This window comes from Erythrolamprus reginae, chromosome 1 (genome assembly GCF_031021105.1).
Source record: "Erythrolamprus reginae isolate rEryReg1 chromosome 1, rEryReg1.hap1, whole genome shotgun sequence".
NCBI lineage: Eukaryota > Metazoa > Chordata > Lepidosauria > Squamata > Dipsadidae > Erythrolamprus > Erythrolamprus reginae.
The window spans coordinates 80,099,227-80,123,064 of record NC_091950.1 but is presented as its reverse complement, the minus strand read 5'-3'; the positions used below and the strand labels follow the sequence as shown (position 1 = coordinate 80,123,064).

The window sequence follows — 23,838 nt, the reverse complement described above, 5'->3', positions numbered from 1 at the left end:
TTGTCCAAACAGCCTCTGAGAATTAGGCACAATTGAACAGAAGGAACAACAACAAAAAGGAACTTATATGGATTTCTTAAATTTGTAATAAAAAAAGTTTACTTTTTCCCCACAGGATTACCTCTGCAAGAAAAGCAGAGATTAAGAAAGTTAAAACCTTAATCCAGTGATGGCGAACCTTTTTTTTCCTCGGATGCCAAAAGCACATGTGCGCACGCTATTGTGCCCGTGCAGGTGACCACACACATAATTCATTGCCCCCCTTCCCCCTGCACATGAATGTGTGATCCCCCCCCCCCGTGCTGCCTTACAGCCTCTGTATGCATGCACAATCCCCTCATTCATATGTTTCTTGACGTTGGGTAGGTCTGGTAGGGCCATTTTTCACCCTCCCCAGGCTCCAGAAGCATTATTGGAACCTGGGGAGGGCAAAAATGGCTCCCTCCCCCCAGGAGGCTGAAAATACCTTCCCAGAGCCTCTGCACAAGCTAAAAATCAGCTGGCTGCCATGCACATGCACACTGCAAATTAATTAGGGCAACGGCTCGCATGCTGGCAGATATGGCTCCATGTGTCACCTGTTACACCCGTGCCATAGGTTCACCATCACTGCCTTAACTCATAATCAAATATAGCCCTATATTTTATTAGTATATTCTTTTATGAAAGGGATTTTATGACAAAATACTTATACAGTATTCTACAAATAAAATCACATGATAAATCAGATAATTGCCTTTTAATTAAACATTGTATAGCATAGCTTGATCCTAATTTCCTGGTAACGTTATTAGCCAGAATAAAGCAGTTTTCTTTCTTGGAGATTTTTGCAATGAAAAATCTTTTCTATAAGAAAGAAAAAAAGTGTGCAAGTAGAATGCACAACTTAAAGCTGAAGAAGAGAGGTGGAAGCAATTCCAAACACTGACTAAACCCAGCTCTATACCCTAAGGGGTATAATATGACATAACAGTACCAGTATTGACTTTTCATTTGCAGCCTCTTGACAGCTAAAGCTTTTGAGAGGGAGGGATTTCAAAGACAATAAGCAAACTTGTACAAGAAAAATAAAGTTTGCATTCCTTTTTATTTAGATCTGACACATAAAATGCAAGACAGATAATAACCATTGCTGTTCAAATCTATAAGCAGGGTGACACAATCCCAGATGCCTTGGATGCTCTCTGATTTTGAGTTTCATTTCGGTACAAAACAATTTCTGATGTGTTTGTTTGCTTGCTTTATCTTTCTAAATACCAGTGCAGTGTAATATATTATCCATTCTTTTCTTTATTGTTTAGTATGCCAAGTTTCAAAGTATTTTAATTTTCATTTTATTGAATTGTTTTAGGTATAAATTATATAGAAGAAAATCCTTCAGAGGGGATTTTCTTCTATATAATTTCCTATTTTTGTTCAATGATACTGTTTACAAATATCATCATTATGTGTGATAATCATGCAATAAAGGAAAGCATATACAGTGATCCCTCGATTATCGCGAGGGTTCCGTTCAAAGACCCCTCGCGATAATCGATTTTTCGCGATGTAGGGTTGCGGAAGTAAAAACACCATCTGTGCATGCGCGCCCTTTTTTCATAGCCGCGCATGCGCAGATGGTGGAGTTTGCGTGGGCGGCGGGGAAGACCCAGGGAAGGTTCCTTCGGCCGCCCAGCAGCTGATCTGCTCGACAGCGCAGCGAGGAGCCGAATCGGGGTTTCCCCTTTCCGTGGGCGGCGGGGAAACCCTGATCTTCGTCTGCTCGCTGCTGCTGCGGCCGCCCAGCAGCTGATCTGCTCGGCAGCGCAGCAGCAGCGAGCAGACGAAGATCGGGGTTTCCCCGCCGCCCACGCAAAGGGGAAACCCCAATTCGGCTCCTCGCTGAGCTGCCGAGCAGATCAGCTGCTGGGCGGCTGAAGGAACCTTCCCTGGGTCTTCCTCGCTGATGCCCCCGCTCGCCCGCCCGCCGCCCGCCCGCCGCCCGCCAGCAAGAGGGGGAGAGATAGAGAAAGAGAGAGAAGGAAAGAAAGAGATGAGAGAGGGAGGAAGAGAGTGTGAGAGAGGAAGAAGCAAGATAGAGAAAGAGAGAGAGAAAGAAAGATGAGAAAGAAAGGAAGAGAGTGACGTCATCGGGTGGGAAAAATCGCGATATAGCATTTCGCGAAGAACGAGATCGCGAAAATCGAGGGATCACTGTATATAAAAACCAAGAAATAACTATAAGAAAAATTGGCAACGTAATTCTTAAATAAATTTAATGTTTATAGAAAACAGCCCCCTAAAATGTCCTGCAATCTGCACAAATTCTCCTATAGTCCCTTTTAAATATGTATTGTATAGTTTTACACTGTATGTATTATGTTGACTGGATTGAACACTGCTTTCTTCTTCATAAGAGGCAGCTGTGATAAAATTATCTAATGAAATGCCCCTTTTTTCTATAGGTTATCTAGTCAGTTAATATGTTAATAAAGGCAACTGAACAAAAAAGTAATGAGTGGGTCAGAGTCAAAAAGAATCATATACCACTCATTCCTGCTTAGAGAATAAGAAAAGCTTCTTACAGAGCTTCTCCTCCTTTCACCCCATCATTTCAAGAATTGCTTTGCCAATTCTTCACAGCAAATAGTAATTTTAGGTGGACCAACACAGAACTCAGGTTGTGAGCACTCTATGGTAATAATAGAGTAGCTGCCCTCCCTGGAGTCAATAAATCCAACAATAGAGCCATTTTTCCCCTCCTGTGAGTGAATCACTGCTGTTTGTCGGAATGACAGTATTGCTTATAGAAACCAAACCCCTCACCCATGCTGACCTCTTCTAGAGAATTTGGAGGCCAAGTCATGTTTAAAACTGTTATAAGTAAACACCGGTTTTGTCTGAATGAAGAAGAGAAAATTGTTGAAATGCAGAGGTGTGTATATATTAAATATTTTTGTGCTGTGAAATTTGTAGCCCATTGTAGATTATTTTAAAGAATCCTATCATGTTTTTCCATCTATGTGGACATAATGTTTGTGCATTACTTCTCTTTCTCCACCCTATTCCCTCTACATGTTTAAGGTAAATTATTTAGAACAGCCTCCCCCAACGTAATGCCTCAAAGCAGAGTCAAACTTCAGGTTTCAAAGTGCTCAGCTGTTGTTATTGATGGCTCTACTATTTGGGAATTAGTGGGGTTGAAGTTTGACACACCAGGGAGCATCAGATTAGGAAAAGCTAATCAAAAACCTTTCCAAACAATTTATCCATACACATTTCTCATCAGATTTTAACATTCAGCCACTATATTTTCTTCTACAGATCCAAATGCATTGCAGATAGTTCATCACTACTATGCGTGGAAATGTCTCTATCGGTTTTAACAGTGTTATTCATTCATTGATGGGCTGACAGGAAATGTGTTCAAACTTTTGCTCTTCCAATACTGTATGAAAATTCCTCTATCAGAGGGCTGATCAAACAAATGGCATTAAACAAGCAAAACATTAGGCTTCGTAGATTTGTGCTACAAATTACCATTTTGCGTGTATAGTGGCATTCCGAAATAGATTAATCTGTCCTTGAAAAGATATTTCCAGGTATAGATGATGAATTGGGGAACTGAGCAGAGTGGTACTGCTACTGCACTGCTACTGGGAGAAAAATAACTGCATTGATAATAAATTTAAGTAAATAAATACCAACAGCAACAGCAAGGCAAAGAAAATGACAGAATAGATTTGAGAAAGGAAAGAGAGAAGACCATACATGCATAAAAATGGATGTTTCTAATTGCACATAGTGTACATATAGAGGGCACCATGCTATATAGTTCTTGGTCTTTTAAAAATGTTCCATAGTAAAGAAACATTTAATATTTAAAAGTGATAAGTAATGCTTTACAAATAAAATAATTCAGGCTTAGGGTTAAGGTGGGCATAAGGATCGATTTATATAATTTATAGGAAATGAGGCAGCAGACTACGATATTAGCAGATTTCGTTCTTTCATTTGTTTTATGCTGCTTCATTTGCTGAAGCATATATTCACATTCAATATGCAAACTACAGTTTTGGTGGATGTGCACTTATGGGATATGATGAAAAATTCAGGATTTGAATGGCCTTCTTGAGAAATATCAGGGATTTGAAACTAAGTCAGTGTTTATGTTATGAAAAAAGTCACTTCGTAAAAAGTGATCATATAACAATTGTAATAATATATTGGAAGTGGTGCCCCTCCACAAAATTTCATTTCAATGCATGCCGATTAGTGTACATTCAAAGTGACAATAAAGTTATTTTATGTCTATTCTAAGTCTAATAGGCATGTTTAATTTAATGGTAAAGATAATTTTTGAAGTCACTGCAGTAAGGTTATTATTTTATTATTATTTTGAAACAATCTGTGAGTCTCCCTATATCCTTTTGCTGTTATACTTCTGATGATTAAGAATATTGTTTTAGTTTATGTGCCTGAATAAATTCTATATAGATTTTAATATGACAATAATTTATTATTATATTAAGTAATGCAATACCAGCTGCATTGGCTACCATTTGGTCTCCGAACACAATTTAAAGTGCTGTTCGTGACCTGTAAAGGCCTATATGGTTTAGGACCAGGTTACTTATGGGACCGTCTCCTGCCTCATGAATCCTAAGGACCAGTCAGATCCCACAGAGTTTGCCTTATCCAGGTCCTGTCAGCAAGGCAATGCTGCCTGGCGGGACCTAGGAGTAGAGCCTTCTCTGTGGCAGCCCCGGCCTTCTGGAATATATATTTAAAAATATTAAAAATTTCAGCAAAAATGTATGTATGTATGTGTGTGTGTATGTATGTATGTATATGTGTATGTATGTATGTATGTAGTTGAATGAATGTGAATGACTGTTCTTAATACTTGGGGTTTTACATTAATTTTTTATTAGTTTTAATCTTGGGTTTCTCACATGTACTTTTTTGAGCCGCTCTGAGTCCTCGGAGAGGGGCGGCATACATATCTAATAAATTATTATTATTATTATTGTTGTTGTTGTTGTTGTTGTTGTTGTTGTTGTATTATTTCTGTTTTGTAAGCCTCCTTGAGTCTATAGAGAAGGGCGGCATATAAATCCAAATAATAAATAATAAATAATACATTTTGTTAAAGATAACCCAAAATTTAAACACTCAACAAATATAGATGGTCTTGTCAACTTTATTTTAGAAGGTACCTACCAGTTCAGAGGTTTGGGAATCAATTATATGAAGTTGCTGTGTAGAACTTCTGCTGCTAATATTATGTAGTTTGTTCATCATTTATTGGAAATGCTTGTATCCATGAAAATTTTATCCTGGAGGAACCCCTTGAAAATATGTTCAGGTATCAGGAAACTCTTGTGTAAAAATTATTATACTTACACCTCTAACACCTCAGTGTACAAAGTTTTTTTTTCCACTATCAAAAGCAAAACATCCAACTTTGAAACTATTTTTAAAGGGTGGGTGGAGAATGGCAGAGTTTGTTTCCCAAAGATCTCATGCTCCCTTTCCCATGCTTAGTGAGATGAAAAAGGGCAATTTCAGGACGGGAATTATGGATAGGTGGGTTCCTTCCGGTTTGGACCAGTTCTATGGAACCGGTAGTAACTAGGGCCAGGTTGCTGGAACCGGCAGTGACCCGGGCCTGTCACAACCACAAACCAGTACCATAGGCACCATCATCTCTCTCTCTTTTTTTGCTTCTGCACACATACAGAAGTTGCTTTTTAGCATTGCGCATGTGCGTGCAAAGTGCACATGCAGCACATCAAGGAACAGACCAGCAGTGAAGAAAACCAAAACCCACTCCTGTTTATGCATCTTAAAAACAAGAGTGCAGCATTTACCTTTATAGATCTTTCCCTGATTCTACCCAAACCACCTGAAAACAGACTAAAACATGTAGGCTGCATCCATTCTAGTGACATCAACATCATGTCCAGGGGTCTTTGTAACACTGATTCCCCCAGAGGTCTCCATCTATATTGCAAAATTCTGTGGATTGTAAAATTGTAGATTTTGGAGGGGATTTTTTCTTTCTTTCTTTCCTTATTTATATTTTCACTTTTATATACTGGTTTTATTTTGTGTTGAATTTTGTGATTAAAGTTTGACTCCTGTTAATCCTCAATATATGGCCTCAACTGAGCTCATAATTCATGTTGCTAAGTGAGACAGTTGTTAAATGAGTTTTGCCCCATTTTACAACCTTTCTTGCCACCGTTGTTAGATGAATCTCTGCTGTTTGTTAAGTGAATCTGATTTCCCAATTGACATGGCTTGTCAGAAGGTGATCTCATGATCCCATGACACTCAAACCATCATAAATATATTTAGTCAGTTGCCCAGCATCTGAATTTTGACCACATGGCCATGGGAATGCTGCAATGGTCATAATACAAAAAATTGTTATAAATCAATGCTGTTGTAACTTTGAACAGTTGCTAAATGAACTGTTGTAACTTCATGGAGGTGGTGTGGGTGTGGCAGTTACTAGATGCTAAGTTTTATTTATAAAATTTGAATTCAGTTTGTAATGCATTGAGCAAACAGTACCTGATTTCAGAACATTTAGTGACGGCAAGTAAGGAAACTGCATTTTTTTAAAAACAAAAAGACTCATTGCTATATATTGGCATAGTGAGGGACAGTTTGGTGTAGGGGTTAAGGCACCAGGCTATAAAGCAGAAGGCTGTGAGTTCAAGTTTGGCCTTAGCCATGAAAGCCAGCTGGGTTACATTGGTTCAGTCAAGTCACTCAGCCAAACTCACCTCACAAGGGTTGCCCTTGTGTGGAAAATAGGAAGAGAAAGGTATGTTGAGTTATTTATAAAAATGTATTAATTGGATTTCTATGCCGCCCCTCTCCGAGGATTCGGGGCAGCTCACAACAAAAATAAATCATAAATAACATTAGTTAGAACTCTAGAAATTTGAGGATTTGATAGTTAGTGGTACATGGAATTTCAGGTTTGCTTATAAGAACATAAGGGAGTAAACAAAGTCAAAGAATAACTCAGACACTAATTGATGACTTTAAATATGTATATAGTTTTATTCTTCCCAAAGCCCTTCCTATTCACATTATACAGTCAGAAATATTTCTCCAGTAAGCGAAGGATGGTACCTTCCAAGTGTAAGAACTCCTTACAAGCTCCTCATATCATCTGTGACAGTTTGTTAAGGCTAGGACACAGTTACATATTAAATACTTGTGAACACTACAAGTTGTACTAAATTATCTTTGCATTTATGATGGTATTATTTTTTGTCTTTTTAAAAGAAATGAATAATATTCTAAAGGATGATATAGCTAATATCATATCCATAAGGTAATTCAGTACTTACTACAGCGGCATGTTTTCTTTGTACATTCAGTTACTCCTTCTTAAGCTTTTCATTGCTGTTAATGCCGTCTTAAGGAAAATAAATAAGAAGAGCTGACATTTCTTAATCATTAAAAATACTTCCTTGGTTTTAACAATATATAGTGGGGGGGTTTTCTCAGTGGCATTATTAGGCACAAGAGAATCTAATAAGAATATTAAACCCAATCTCTAGGAAGAACAGAGAGAGAAAGGTGCTGTTCTTTAAAATAATCCTAAAAAATTGGCTCATCATATTATTTTTTTTACCAAATCCCCTTTATATAATCCTTAATAAATCAGTATAGTGTTGTTCCCTGATTGTGGCTATCAGTGTGGCAAACATGTGGCTGAAAAATTGACACCATTTATCCGTAAGGTGTTTGCACTAGTTTAGGTACATTTGATATATTGGCAGTTGTATTATTTAAGTTGACTATGAATTTTAAAAATCAGAGGGTTGTTCATAACAAATTTTCTAAGATCCATAGAGTTGACAGATAGCTTGTGAGGGTGGGTGTGTTTCGTGTGTCTTAATCCTTTTGCTTTGGGATTTGAAGATTTTAATAGCTGTGAGAAAACATACAAGTATGGTGAAAATAGGACAGTGGATTAAAAAAAAATCCTGTTAGGAAAATGGAGCATAGTTTCTGAACTCAAGAGCCAGTAGTGTTACATGGAGGTTGGTTGCTACAATAAGGCTTCTTTCATACAGGTGTGTTTATGCCCCAGGCTTGCTGGCCACAGTCCATTCCATTTACAGAAGCTGAATTAAACAATAACTATCACATTGCAAAAGAAAAGGGGTGGGTGGGAAAGGTGAGCGTCAAAGGAGATGCCTAAGAGCTTTGTTAGGGCCAAGAAAAACCCTGTTGCAGTTGTCAGAGCTTGTTGATGTTGCAGAGACGGGCACATATTTTTTTTCTACTGGATTTTGTGGTTCTGCCTAAGGAAAGAAAGTAAAATAGAACGGAAGAACAAAGTCCTCCTCTATAAATCAGCAGCTGCTCCTTGCCAGATCAAAGGAGTGACATTTTTGCTCCTGGACTACTTGTCCACTTTAGGTGCTTGACAGACAGCTAACAGCTGGTCTGCTATACAACATAGAAGAATCAGGCTACATCTTCTTCAGAGTAGATGACAGACTAATCGGAGATACCCATAGTATAGGACATGGACACTTTGATTGGTCCAAATATATTTAGCAGATTATTTCAAAACATTCTTCTGCATTTGAAAAAGCTAGTTTTAATCATACCAGTAGTTACTAGCAAAGTAATGCATAACCTCATCAAATAATGTCATAATAATCAGAAAGCAAAATGACAGCTGTGCAAATGAATAGTCATTTCTATTTGTTCATATAAAACAGTCAAAATCCTAATGTGATTGGGTGGAAAGTAAGCATAGCTGACAGTAGCTGATAAAGTTTATTTCAGTATATATTTTAGATGAACTACTGAAGTCTAATCAAATTCAACGACACTGATTTCCAAAAGCTATGCTTATAAAGAGAGACGCTTGGTCTCAGTCAGTGACCAGCAAAATGTCATTCGTGTGTAGCTTCAACAATTCGTAAATTAACAAACAAAACTAACAGTCTGCATTATGCATACAGCAGTTACTTAACTTCAAGATTTTTAGAAACTGTATTTAGTGGCTATATAAACTATATAACATACAGGCCTGGAATTTTAATATTGGCAATAACGTTTTCCAGGTAATATGGTTTCTGCAATAAAACAGGTTTGGGAGGAGGCAATATACTACACATCTATTGGCTAAACATTTTATGTTTAAGATAGGAACAGCTAATGAAGTCTGTTTGTTTCCTGTGTTCCTCTCATATATCTATAAAAGATCTCTTACAGTATATCAAATAACTGGATATGAATAATCTTCTGGCACTAGAGAAATGCAAGAGACCTTACTCTGAAAATTATAACCTACTGAAATGTTTTGTCCCATGGCAACAAATGCAATTACACTCACAGACTAGTTATTGTTAGCATTCAGAATTTTAGGGAAAGTTTAAATTTAAAAATGTATGGGTTAAAAACTTTGAAAGCTTGAAATACAAATCAGTGCTTGTTACTACTTTTCTCTAGCAGCAGTTCTTTAATACAATTTATACTAGGATACTTACGTGTTTACTTATTACTTACCTATTTCTGCTTATCTGGTCATTGTTGGGATTCACAGTAAATTATAATCATATCCATTATATTGTAAAATGGATGTAATTCAGTTTATAGCTATCTAAGACTACAGTTCTAAGCTTATTTTTCTGGGAATAAAAGTATTGAATACAGTGATTTATTTATTATTACCATCGTAAGTAAACTTGTGCAGGATGGCTCTATTATATTTTAAGAAAAATAACAGAAGCCATAAAGATAGACAGATAGATAGATAGATAGATAGATAGATAGATAGATAGATAGATAGATAGATAGATAGAAATATAGATAGAAGACAGACAGACAGACAGACAGACAGACAGATAGATAGATAGAAGACAGACAGACAGACAGATAGATAGAAGACAGACAGACAGACAGACAGACAGACAGATAGAAGACAGACAGACAGACAGACAGACAGATAGAAGACAGACAGACAGACAGACAGACAGATAGATAGAAGATAGAAGACAGACAGATAGATAGAAGATAGAAGACAGACAGACAGACAGACAGACAGATAGAAGACAGACAGACAGAAGACAGACAGACAGAAGACAGACAGACAGACAGAAGACAGACAGACAGACAGACAGACAGATAGAAGACAGACAGACAGATTAATTAATTTTGTTTCAAAAAATATTGATTTGAAGAACACATACATTATACTCCAAAGGATTTTGAGAGTCAGGCTGCTATACCAATTTCTTGGAATTAAATACTACTGAATGGTAGATTTAATTCTAAAATGCCCTGGATTGCACTGCACACCAGGAGTAGCTTTGTCTGCCTCCAGTGATTACTGCAATCAGAATACTATGGTTTGGCTCCATCTCATGGCTTCCTAGTATATATATATTGGTAAAGGTTACTAGCAATGTTTTGATCTGATGTTATATGAAGCACTGATACAAACTATGGCGGGAAAGGCGTATGAAATTTTGATATAAATACAGTTTGTTGTTGCTTATTTAAATTCAAATGTGCATGTTTAAATACTTTACCTTAAAGTACATTTTATACCTGCGTGAAGGTTCATTTCTGGATATGCCTTTCAAATATCTACTGTATTTTATGGTACTAAGAATGCTGTCAAATATGACAAATGTGCAAATAAATGTTCAAGTATTAATGATGCAATCTGAAGATCAACTGAAAAGCACTTGTTTTCCAATTTCATTTTTTCTGCATTTAACCAAGATCAGTTTTTCCATTCAAAATAATTGCATCTTGTATGTACAAGATTTTGGTAGGGTTTTTTAAATTGCTATTAGTATTTTTCAAACTACTAAATTCAAGATACTAAACAGTATCTTACTCTGCGTTTGTGTGTGTGTGTGTGTGTGTGAAAGAGAGAGAGAGAGAGAGAGAGAGAGTGGGAGAGCAGTTACCACAAAACCATAACAAATACGTTTTAGTTTTGTGACATATTTTCTCTCTCTCTCGCTTTCTCTCTCTCTCACACACACACAGATTGATCCAAAAAAAGAATATATATAATTTTTAAAAGTTTCTAATAACCATATTTTCAAGCAGAAACAAAATAATTGCAAAACCAATGTTTTAGCAATGCCAGATTCAATGTTTGCAATGCAAGATTGAATAGAATACTCAGTTCTGCATTATAAATGATTATAGCAAACATTGTGGGAGGCGCTTGATAGTTAACAAATATGAAGTTATGCATATTATGGCATAGTAACGGAATTTTTAAAGTTGTTTTTTTGTTGCAGGTAGACTTGAATCCAAGGTGATCATAATAGACAGTTTCACCACTGTCTATTCATAAATAACAATACAAATTGATAGAAGTAAAACTTAACTCCTATGCAATAATAGTTATGTGCTGGAGACTAAGATTTGACAAAAAATACTAAAAGAGAAAAATATATTATTGAATAGTCAAACTATCTGTGGACAAATTAGCGAGGAGTGTTTTTTAGTTAGCTGAATAGTGATTGCCTCCAAAAATGCATCCTCTGTAAAAATTAAAGCTTACCGGCAACATGGAAGGCCAGTGGCGATGCTTTCAACAACAATTGCTATTGTACTCATGAGTAATTGACTACCATGAAGAAGAGGATGTACATAAAATAGCACTCTTCCTGAAATGGCCAGAGGAGATGCCTTTGGTGTGCAGAATACATGTATTCCTGATGAAGAAAGAAATAACTAAATCTGTATTACAAAAATAAAATAAGGTCTGTCATGCATTCCAAAGAAGAAAGTATGAAAGATTTATCATCATATCAGGCCTACAAAACAAAAGTGGGACAGTTTGTAATAGGTCTGAAACTAGAAAATAAGTCTTATGACAGATATATTGAATCTTTCATTAATTATGAAGTTGTTTTCAGAATAAAAAATAAGAGATGCAGGACTGTTTACTTAATCAGGTTAATTTATCTTTAAAGCACTACGAAGACCAGTCATTGCCAATACTGGTGCTTTATTTTGAACACACCTCACAGATCCATATCAGAAACATCTATGATCCTGAAATTCATACTGCCATCCATTGAGCTATTGCATGTGTCAACAAATTGGGAGCCATTAAAGCAGATGAATAGTGATGGGCGAACCGAACCTGCACAATTCAGGTCCATACCGAATTTTGTGGTGTTCGGTATGCTGAACACGAACACGAAAGTTTTTCAAACTTTGGGCAAAGTTCGGGGTCGTGTTCGGCATTCGGAGCTTTGACATCACCGGCAAGTTGCTAAGGACGCCAAGGTGATCACTTCCTAGATTCCATGGAATCCAGGAAGTGATCACCTTGGCATCCTTAGCAACCTGCCGGTGACATCAAAGCTTCGCCCCCGGAATCTCTTCATGGGAGGGGTTCCCTGTTCGGGTTCGGCCAAATTTTGCATAAAGTTCATCTGAACTTGCTGAACCCGAACACCGTTGGGTTCGCCCATCACTACAGATGAATTTTTTGAGAAGGCTCATTAAATAACCATAAATATCAGAACATATACTACCATATCTATATGCTTTCAGCTTCCCTTGTCTGAAATTTCAGAATATAAATATTTGCTTCTCCAAGATCAATGCATCATCGTGTTTTACGAATTACATCTCATAATTTTAGCTAACTTCCATGAAGGCCACATAGGGATTGACAAATCTGAGAGACATGCGACAGAGACGTCGTAAATTGTCTTACCATGACCAACACCAGCTGTGTTACCTCCATCATCGAATAGATTGCTCAGTCTATGGGTTGTCAAACATTTCTCTGCTTCCCAGTGGAAACCTTTAAAGTTGAGAAGTTTCTTCTGGACTGCATGGAAACAGGCAGGCAGTGACTTGTTCAGATTACATTATAGATTTTGTTATTTATTTGACAATAGACCATTTTTAGAATTACAGTGGTACCTCGTCTTACAAACTTAATTCGTTCCGTGACAAGGTTCATAAGTAGAAAAGTTCATAAGATGAAACAGTGTTTCCCATAGGAATCAATGTCAAAGCGAATAATGCATGCAATCCCAAAACACACCCCTTTTGCCTTGCGCTGCTGGGAATCCCCGCCTCTGGACTTCTCTTGCCAGACGAAGCACCCATTCTTGCACTGCTGGGATTTCCCTAAGGCTCTCCTCGCTGGGATTCAAAGAAGCACTAGCAAAAATGAAGGGAATCCCAGCGAGGGAGCCTCAGGGAAATCCCAGCAGTGCAAGAATGGGTGCTTCGGCTGGCAACAGAACTCCGAAGGCAGGGCATCCCAGTGGCAGCGGCTTGGGTTCGTAAGGTGAAAATAGTTCAGAAGAAGAGGTAAAAAAATCTTAAACACCGGGTTTGTATCTCAAAAAGTTCGTTAGAAGAGGCGTTCGTAAGATGAGGTGCCACTGTATCCAGAAGTAGGTCAACTATCAGACTTATTAAAACAAATGACTATTTGCTAAATACAACCTATCACAAGTTCTGATAATAGATCACAGTCTATCTATAATAATAGACCATAGCCTAAAATCTGCAGATGTTGAGATGAAATTGTAAAATCTAATAATCATCACTCCTGAAAAATGTTATAAAATCTGAAGGAGATCATTATCTTCTTCTTATGAAGTGCACTGTAGATTCTTTGTGAGAAATCCCTAGCTGAAATATTTAGTGAACTCAAAGGTACACAATGATACAGCCTTGTCTCTTTATCCACTCTCATTAGATGAAAGGGTCAAACTAACTACCCCAAAATTTTAAAGATTCAAGCCAAAGAAATATCACAAAGTTCACAATTTGAAATAGGATCAGTAAAGATTTTCCAGTATAAATGAAGAGATTTTTCTTCTAGTTCCCTCTGAAAAGAAGAATATGCAATAGTCTAGAGTTATCAGCAGAAGGCTAAGAATAATCAGTATCAACTGAAGCTGACAAAAGATACAGATGCACTATATTAGTGTCACAGAGCAGACATAATTAAAAAGAAAAACAGACGAATTAAACAGTACTGAATTTTGGAAGTTATTATGAGAGATGCATGTCAGATCAGAGTTGAGCTAAGCTGTTCTTAGTAAAACTAAATCAATTCACCTCTTGTAACATTGTCTCTTCATAAATAGAAAATATACTGTGATCCATGAGTAATCATTATTAAGAACCTCTAACATTTCAGGAACTATTTTATCTATATTCTTTATTCAATATCCTTTTGGTCTCTAGTGTATTTAAATGACAAGCAACTTTTAAACATAGTAGAAATACGTTTCAGAATTGGTTGTCCAAGACATCAAAGGCAATTTAAAATATACAGGTTATTTAAAAAGAATGAGCCAATTTCATGATGCATTGCTTCAGGTCTTAGTGACCATTTAAAAGAGGAGTTATCTAAGTTGTGAAGGCCATATTGAACATTTGTACGACAGGAAATAAACATTGATTTGAGTATACTACTTGTGTGACTTGGCTGGAGTTTTGTATTACTTATCCATAATAAAATATTGCGTCATGAAATTGGTTCATTCTTTTTGAATAACCCTGTATTTTGTCTTCATCCTATACTGCTCAAAATGATGTTGCCCAAAACATCAAAGTTAGTTTAAACCTAGTAAAATGGATAGTTTCGTGAAAAGGATGAAATAAAAAATAATGTTAACAGATTTTAAAGTATTTTATAATCAAGATTTGAGACATTTTAGGCCATAAACAGAATGTCTGCTAGTTGTTAAGTATACCCAACTTCCAGCATTCACTTTGCCTGCCAGAAGCCAATTGGAAGGTCGCAAATGATGATTATGTAGCCCTGGGCACTGCAACAATTGCCAGTTACTAAGCACCCCATTTCTAAATCACATGATCATGCAGATGCTGTGAGGATTGTAAGCATGAGCGTCTGTTATATATCATTTCTTTTCAATACCATTGTATCTTCAATTGTTTGCTGAAATAAGCGGAGGACTATCTGTACCCCCTTGCCTTCTGAAAAAAATAATAGATCGTGTCCTTCTTCTATGTTATATTTTGTTGGAAGACTGCTCCGAATTATCTCATTTCAAGAATAAACATACTATGTCTTTCAATGTCTTTTTAGTTTGTAGTAATCTAGTCATCCTCAATGCCTTTTCAGAACCTTTTAATTTCTGTGAATCATTCTTAAAGGATTACATCCTCTGAGAGGGAGTCTGACTAAAGCTCAATAAAGAAGAATGATTATTTCTCATGATTTAGAAATTAAACTTTGGTTGCTGGAGCCTTGTTCTTTAATTTGCTTTTAAAAGAAACATAGAATTTAGTTTGCAATCCACTATTACTTCAGGGCTTTTTGACAAGTTTCATTGCCAATCTGGTATCCACTGTCATATACAGTACAGTGCTTTTTTAATTTTTGTATCTTGGATCTATTTAATTCTGTTATTTTGGGCTCATTTCTCTGCTGTGTTAAGATCAATTTAATTATATTTATTTATTTATGAGTATTAGGTATACCATCCAGTTTTTATTATCTGGAAATCGGATAAGTATTCCTTTATTTCTTTATCCAAACTATTAAATTATTATTCTGAAGACTGAGGGGTCAAGGACCAATCTTAGAGCATTCCACTTGATATATCTGTCCAGTTTTATAAGGAACTATTAATGATTTGTAGTATAGTGAATATTCTGCTCTTTAATCACATATTGATTAATTTTCTCTTCTTTCTCATTAAAACTTACTATTTTACATGAACTTTTTGAAATCACTGGAACTGCAATAAGGCATTGTTATAGAAGAAGAAAGGAATTAACAATTTAGTTGTTTAGATGCTCCTTGTTTTGTTCGGGACTCCAGAAATCTGAAAAATATGGATAGAAGATACAGTAATCAAAAGAAATCAATTGCTATTAATATTCTCAAACATTATCTTAAATTAAGCTTTAGGTTTTTTTCACCAGGTCAGGAATCCCAATGTGATATTCTTTAGATACTAGGTATAGTATCATGCTGAATTCTGTCTTTACTACAATATTTTTAAAAAATTAACTTGTACAACAATTGCAATAATTTCATGGAAAAGTTATGATGGTAAATGAAGATATTTATCATTTCAAAGACCACTGAAACCATGCAGTGTATTCTATATGGTTTATAGATGCTGAATCATTGCTTATTATTATGTTGAGAGTTACATTGAGAATTGTTAGTTTATGTAAATGAATATCTGCTTTAAAATGAAGAAATCCATTTAAGAAATTGTAGGTTCAATGTGTCAGAACAAGTGGTTTTAGTATTTTCTTCATAATCCCTTCTGAAATTTAAAATAAAGAAAGGAAGGATTTATAAGGAAAGCAAAGAAGGATTATCAGATAGATTTACTTGATCAAGATTTCAGTATATATGTGCATGTGCGTATAATTGCAGAATTATCAGATCCTATAATCTAACAATTTAATTCATTTCTTTGAAAGGTGTTGTATTTCTATCCCTAAAGAAAATGATTAGCACCCAAACTGACACATTTTTTTAACCTGCTATAATAACCTAAAGGTTAATATATCTTAAACATGTAAGTTATCCCTCACCTTTAGTTGGTACCAGGTTTTGGCACCTTTACAATTTTTATTGAAGTATCTGTTTTCTTTGTTTTAGCTGGCTTGCTGATCACCCAGTTGCATTCATGAAGGATATTGTTTCTTAAAGAATTCAGAAATTTGGGATTAATTCATTGCTATCTGCATTTGGATCTGAACCACAGGGCTACCTTTTAACATTGTCATTCAAAAAGACCTTTTAACATAAAGCTAGAACAGAAGAAATAACTATTATGACCCATTTTTTGTGCACGTTCCTTGACACTTTATGGCTTCAAAGTCATCACCAATTGCTGGCTGATACATAAAAACTCTTCTGGTTAAAAAGAAATATCCCCAGTATGGCGTGCTCTGGAATCATCGTTCATAAAATTGTGTACTCTGCCTTTCAGATGACTTTCACCCTGCTCCTCAGTCAGGGGTGGAGAATGGTTTGCCCAAATTTAAGAACCACTGACCTTGGGCTTTTACTGTTTCCTCACAAAATATCTGTGGAATCAATTAACAACTCACACGCAGATACATCTTGTGCTAGATTTTGTAAGCTTGTAGACAAATCACTTGATACATTCTAGTATATACAGACCTTATGTGTGTTAGGCACACATGCTTTAACTAGATTCAGAAACTTTGCCTCAGTTTTCATTTTACCATGACCTGTTATGTTTGTTAATATTAATGTGAGAATAGGTTTGTTAATTGTAATTGTTCATAAAAGCCTGTCCTCTATGTTTTTGGTGAAAGGATTATGAATTGCCTGAGTGTTCTGTATTGTGTAAATGTCCTTTTTTTAAAAAAAAAAAGTGGGGAGGGAGAAGAAAGAAACTTGGGAGGTTGGCTTCTTTTTAAATTAATGTGTACACTCTGACCAGTTTCTAAAGATATGACCTCTGTGTGACCTCCTTTAACCTTCCCCTTAATTATTTGTTTGAAGACAGAGTAGTGTTCTACTGAGAATGAAGAACCATAATGCATTGCAGTTCTGTGAGTAAGAGAGAGTTGCAAGGAAGTGGAAGGGGACATAAACAAGAGGACCACCAGATGTAAATAATAAAAAGTGGTTGAAAATTAAATAAAAACTGGGGGGGAATCAATTTACCTTATGAATTGCCTTAAGAATGAAAGTAAAAGAAGCAAGAGTCAGCAAGGCTCTAAAGTAGAGGCGAATCTGTTGTGTGTGACCAGTCCCAGTACAGTATGTGCTTCTTTAGTTCTGTAAACCTTGCCATCTGCATACATCATTAAAAGCTCATTGAAAAGAAAACAGTCTTATCAGGCTTTTCTGCTAATCTCTTTTGGCATTAAGTTCAGCTGATAAAAGGCATGCTGGATGCAGAAGCTCAAGTCAATTTCAGTTTGGTCAGTGTAGCAGGAGCTAAGGAAAATACTAGCAAAGTTTTTTGTCTTGAAGGAGTATAGAAATATGGAAGCCAGAATATTTCGTTTAGCTAGATGGGCAGAAATTACTCTCTGCAAAAATGAACTATAAAAGCAGACTTTATTCAATGAAAATTGCCTTTGACTCATTATAAATAATTTTTCCGTATCATGTCCAGCTGGCATATACAAACACATAGAAGAGGTAGAGATGTCTGGAAGTTGAGACATGAAACCTGGACTTCACTGCTTATCCAAGTAGCTTCTTCGCTATTAAATGTACAGCAAAATGTTTTGAACTAAAAAGAAAGAAATTCAGTTGACACGACTCAGCTTCCAGACAAGGCTACCTGATGACTGAGAATCTTCATCGACCAAGAGGTGGAGTTGGATGCACTGCCCTTTCTCAATTTTTTTTATCCATATTCCCTCTACATTGAAGGCTGAAAGGAATTCTGTTCTCATAAACTTGAATATGGATATAACCAGTAATGGGCAGACAAAACTTTTACTGCCACACTGTGGGTGTGGCTTATTTTGTGGGTGCGGCTTGATGTTCATGTGACTGGGTAGGAGTGGCTTGCCGGCCATGTGGCCAGGTGGGATTGGCTTGAAGGTTCATCATCATGCAAATGAACTGTTAAGTCCTCGAATTACAACCTCACCAGTGTGACAATCTAGGGTAACATTTTGCTTCATGTTTCCCGCGCTCTCCTTCCTGGCCTGCCTCAGGCTGGGTAGCTAGGCGAACGGGTGCAAATCAGCTGTTGATAAAAGAGGGGGAGGAAATGGGCCCCCTGCAACTCCTGCCGGTGCTGGTCTCCCTGCTGCTTTCCAAGGAGGAGGATGGGAGGGAGGAATGTCAGCTGGAGCTGGGCACATAGCTTCATTTCCGCTGGTGGAACTGCGTTCCAGCCCGTCCTGCCTGCTACCCATCCCTAGGTATAACTCTTAATTGTGATTGGAAATATTAAGGCATACCCAGACTTAAAGCTGCTCCTGTACTGTGCTCCTTCCAGCTTGTCTGTAGACAATCCAAAGAAAATCCTGTCCTGACTGAGACACTTTGGCAACAACTTCCAGCAGGCTACCACATCCTTCCCTGGATAGTTCTCCTTTCTATTTCAGGAAAGCAATTGCCCTCATTTTCCTTTCCATGGGTAGAGATACACAGATTCTTTTACATGAGTGTTTGTGTATCTGCATATATAATACGTAGATATATGCATATCAAAAGTTAAATAGAATTTATATATACAAAGATAAAATACCAAAAATACCCAACAAAAAAAATTATTACTGCACTTTTTCTTTCTCTTATCTTTTAGGTCAACTGTATACCAAAAGTGCTATAATAGCATAATGATTAAAAACCTTGCCTGGAAAATAAAAGTTCATACCCAAGCAGAAATATGTGGAATTCACATTTTTTCTTCTTTTATATAGTTTATATAGTTACCCATTTAAAAAAAAAAAAAGTCCAACAGTGTATCATTTCAAAATCTTTTAAATAATTCAAGATAGAAACTTATCACCCTCAATTCCTAAAGAGCTCAAATAATCTAGGACAGTGATGGCGAATCTTTTTTTGCTCGGGTGCCAAAAGAGTGCGCACGTGTGTGATAGGATGCCCACACCTATAATGCAATGCCTTCTCCCCTGTGCATGCACGCAACCCCCCCCCCCCCACGCATGTACACAGATTTCAATGAAGCCTCCAGACTTCCAATAGGACCGTTGAGTGGGGAAGGCCATTTTTGTCCTTCCCAGGCTTCAGGAAAGCCTCCGGAGCCTGTGGATGGTGAAAAATGGACCATACGCACCTACCAGATGTTCAGAAATGGTTGGGCCATTTTTTGTCCTCCTGAGATGTCAGGAGGCTTTAGTAAAGCCTGGGGAGAGCGAAAAATGGCCAGCCGGAAGTTCATTTCTGAACTTCTGGTAGGCCCTTGTGGTCCATTTTTTGCCATCCACTGGCTCCAGTGGCTTTTCTGAAGCCTGGGGAGGGTGTAAAATAGCCTCCCCTGCCCTCCAGAATGCCAAAAAATTCAGCTGGTCAGCATGCAATGTGAACTGGAGCTAACATAAGGCAATGTCTTGCGTGCCTTCAGGTTTGACTCCGTGTGCCATAGGTTTCCGATCACAGGTCTAGGATTTATTTGGAAGTGGCATGAAACCCTTTTACTTCAGTTAAAAAGAAAATTGAATAAAATATGCATCATTAGATATTTTTTTTTAAAAAAAGAAGACAAATAGGAAGCTTGGGGAGCAATAACATAAAAAAGCTGGTTTTCAAACTAGTAACCTCCTACTTAGAAAACAAATGTAATAACCATTGTATTATTGCAGCAATTTTAAAGGTAGATCTGAAATATGTTGCAGATGATAATAAGCATCCCTGCCTCAGTGAAGTAGCTAAGGAATTCCAGGTGTTAGATCGTAAGAAATTGAAGTGTTCCCCCCCCCCAAACAGACAGGTACACTCAAGGTAATATAGCATGAAAAAGTATACTTCAGAAGTGGAGCAGAAAAAAGTGCCCCGAGGTCCCTTTGATGATGAGTGTGGGATTAATAGAGGGCAGCATCCCTCTAAAAATGTTTGCTGACCCATTCTGACAATAGGGCAGACATGCATTTAGATACATCCTTGCTTTATCAATGCTCCTAATTATCCAATAGTTCTATTTTCATTCAAGCAAGATAGAAGCCCTCTTCAAGCCTGGCTGCAGAAAGTTTGGAATTGTTTCACTTGGAGACCTTGCGAGAGTCACCAATGAAGAACCTTTGATATTGTATATTAATATATTTTGGTATATAATAAATGATTGTATTTATGGGAGTGTGTATTTATATTAATATTTAATATATACTACATAAATTTCAGGAAGGTGGATTTGAAATGGTGGATGAGATGTGGTATTTGCAGTCCAAGTGCTTAATGTTAAAGCAGACTGATTTGATAAATGAGTTTATCTGTATTAAATGCTGGCCTTATTTAAAGGTTGTTGAATATTTCTGTAAACTTGTGTGTGGTATGAACCAACTCTTACCAAAATTCTGTTAGACAATGTACATGTTTAGTATTCACAAGTGGGTTACAGAGATTCTAAAGTTCACTCTTATTTGCATTTCTAATACTGGATGAAGCTTAAAATACTAACGCGAGTCCTTCCGTTGCACAAAGTGGGGTGAATGCCTCAGTCAGCTGATTCTCAGTATCTTTAAGGGAAGGATTTTACTGCCAGAGGATACGGGGCTATATGAAACAATCCTAAGGCTTTTTCTAAGATGTCACATAACTGTTTGTTTATTTTATTTTATTTTATTTTATTATTATTTTATTTTATTTTTTCATTTGTCCAAATACATAGGAAGAAAAATAGACATGTAGTAATATATATAAGGGTAAAGTGAAGAGAGGATATATGAAAGAAAGAAAATATATATGATAAGCGAGAGAAAGGAAAGACAAATGGACAGGGGACGAAAGGCACAACAGTGCACTTATGTACGCCCCTTACTGGCCTCTTAGGAATCTGGAGAAGTCAATCGTGGAGAGTCTAAGGGAGAAATGTTGGGGGTTAGGGGTTGACACAATTGAGTCCGGCAATGAGTTCCATGCTTCGATAACTCGAATGTTGAAATCATATTTTTTACAGGCAAGTTTGGAGCAGTTCGTATTAAGTTTGAATCTGTTGCGTGCTCTTGTGTTGTTGCGGTTGAAGTTGAAGTAGTCATTGACCGGTAGGACGTTGCAGCATATGATCTTGTGGGCAATACTCAAATCGTGTTAATGTAACATAGCATGGAGGAACTATATGCTGTAATCATATTAATTATGTTTAGTGTTGTTTAAGAAAAAAATATGTTGGGGTATAGATTCATCATCATCTTTTTACCTTGTCCAATGCTAGAGATTCTATTTTTTATTTTATTTTTAGAGTTAGTGTTGACTAGTCCCTGCAACTTTCTTGGCAAGATGTTTGGAAATAGTTTACCATTATCTTTTTTTTAGGGCTGAGAGTAGCTGGGCCAAAGTTTTTCTTTTGTCTTTGTACCTAAGGTGAGACTAGAACTTACATTCTCCAGGTGTCTAGCTTGGTCCTTTAATCACAGCACCAAATTGGCTCTCAGACATATGGATTAAAACTCTATCTCACTTTTGTATTTATAAAATGGTGATACTGGAAAATACAGTATATTAGGCATAGTGCGTGCATATCCTCCAGAATGTCATCTCTTGTGGTTTACAAGATGTAGCTGTCAGATCAGGGCTGCCAAACTCTAGAGATGCCATCTGGTGGTCATCCTGAGTTTTGCAGTCCAGATCTGGTAGGCCTATTCCACAAACCACTGAAGGAGTGCATCTTAAACAAAAAAAATATGTAGAAATGCATATGGGATGAAGAAGCTAAGTTATTTCTTTAATTATTTAGTTTTTACTTACTTGTAGAATGTATTTTTATGAGGGTCAAAATAAACTGGCAGTACCAGGACCTGTGTTCCTTGTCTTGCAGAGAAAAATCTGTTGTGCTGAAAAAGGCAAAGAAAATACATAAAACAATAGAAAGTAAAATAAACATACCTTGCAAATAATGACATTAGGTAACCTACTCAATTAATTTTTGGAAGTGAAGAATCATCGTCTCAGGGTTAAATCTTGAACCAAGATTAACTGATGTGGGTTGTTATGCATTAACTTAATGGGGAAATATGCAAGCATTTATTTTTGAATTATCTGCAAAATTAAATCCAGACTTCCCTTCCTAAATAATGGCTTTGCCTGATGTTCAGATGACTTCAGTGCTGCTTTAGTTATGGTACCTGATTGGAGAAGAAGTTATTACGGGACTAATATTAAACACATGTACCTGCAACTCCCTCTTTCTGTCAAGTTGAAAGGTGCTCAGGTTTATGGTTGGAAGGTGCCCTGTGCTCTCTGCCCCGGTCCCCCACTCTTGCTGAAAAGGTTGCCCCCAGCTGGCACTGACCTCCAAATGACCCTTGACTTTACTGACTGAAACTGCAGGAGTGGCAGGAGAGCCCGGGTTTCGGCCTGCTCTTACTGCTGCCTGCACTGGTGATAAAACTTAAGACAGCCTAATTGATGGCTTTGCTGACCTAACAATACCTTGTGAAAGCACAGAATAGTAAAGTCTGGTCCTCATTTATGGACAGCTGCAATAGTGGCTGAATTGCTAGTGCTGAAAAATAAATAAGTCTTCTCAGTCTTAGCCAGGTTTCTGGCTGATTGAATAATTTTGCATTTAGAAATAGTGGTGGAAGTTGACTATTCTGTTGCACACTTTAAAAAAATACTTCAAAATCTCCTGGCGGGTTATCTTTTTGTTGTTGTTCCTCTGCACTGCTGTTTTTCAGATTTTAAAAGCATTCTAATTTTTTTTTTTAAAAAAAAACATTCACTGAACAAATAGACTTCTATACTTTGTGTTTTGTTTCAGGTTTATTAATGCCAGAAGAAGAATAGTACAGCCTATGATTGACCAGTCAAATCGAGCAGGCAAGTTTCAAATAGTATCTGTATTCAAGTCCCCACAGGCACAAATTCTCATCAAGTTATTCTTTGGGAGTCCCTTCACCTGGTAAATAAATGCTTCAATAGGCATTCTGGGAGATTTTTTTTCCTTGTGTCCCCAGAATTCTGCTATAGGAAGCAACTTCACTAATTGGTGCTAATTGGAGATTTCCCACCCTGACTCTACTGAAACGGCTTTTTATTTTCTCTCTGAATCAGTAATTGGGTACAAGTACTAGTGCCACAAGCAGTTTGTTTGACTGGAAGCACTTGAATTGCTCATTGCTTTTTTTACATCCAATCAGCAGGACAATCTCATTTTCTTGCTACCCATAAGTCCTCAGTGCATGCATCGCTCT

General features: G+C 36.9%; 1 protein-coding gene across 12 annotated transcripts in view; it reads left to right on the top strand.

Moving 5' to 3' along the window:
- MEIS2 (Meis homeobox 2) overlaps positions 1 to 23,838 on the top strand; it is a 278,477-nt gene that overhangs the window by 246,745 nt on the left and 7,894 nt on the right. For all 12 annotated transcript variants that reach the window (XM_070756402.1, XM_070756413.1, XM_070756352.1 and 9 more), the window contains one exon: positions 23,406 to 23,464. In XM_070756402.1, the coding sequence (XP_070612503.1) occupies positions 23,406 to 23,464 (59 nt within the window). The remainder of the gene's footprint in view (positions 1 to 23,405; positions 23,465 to 23,838) is intronic.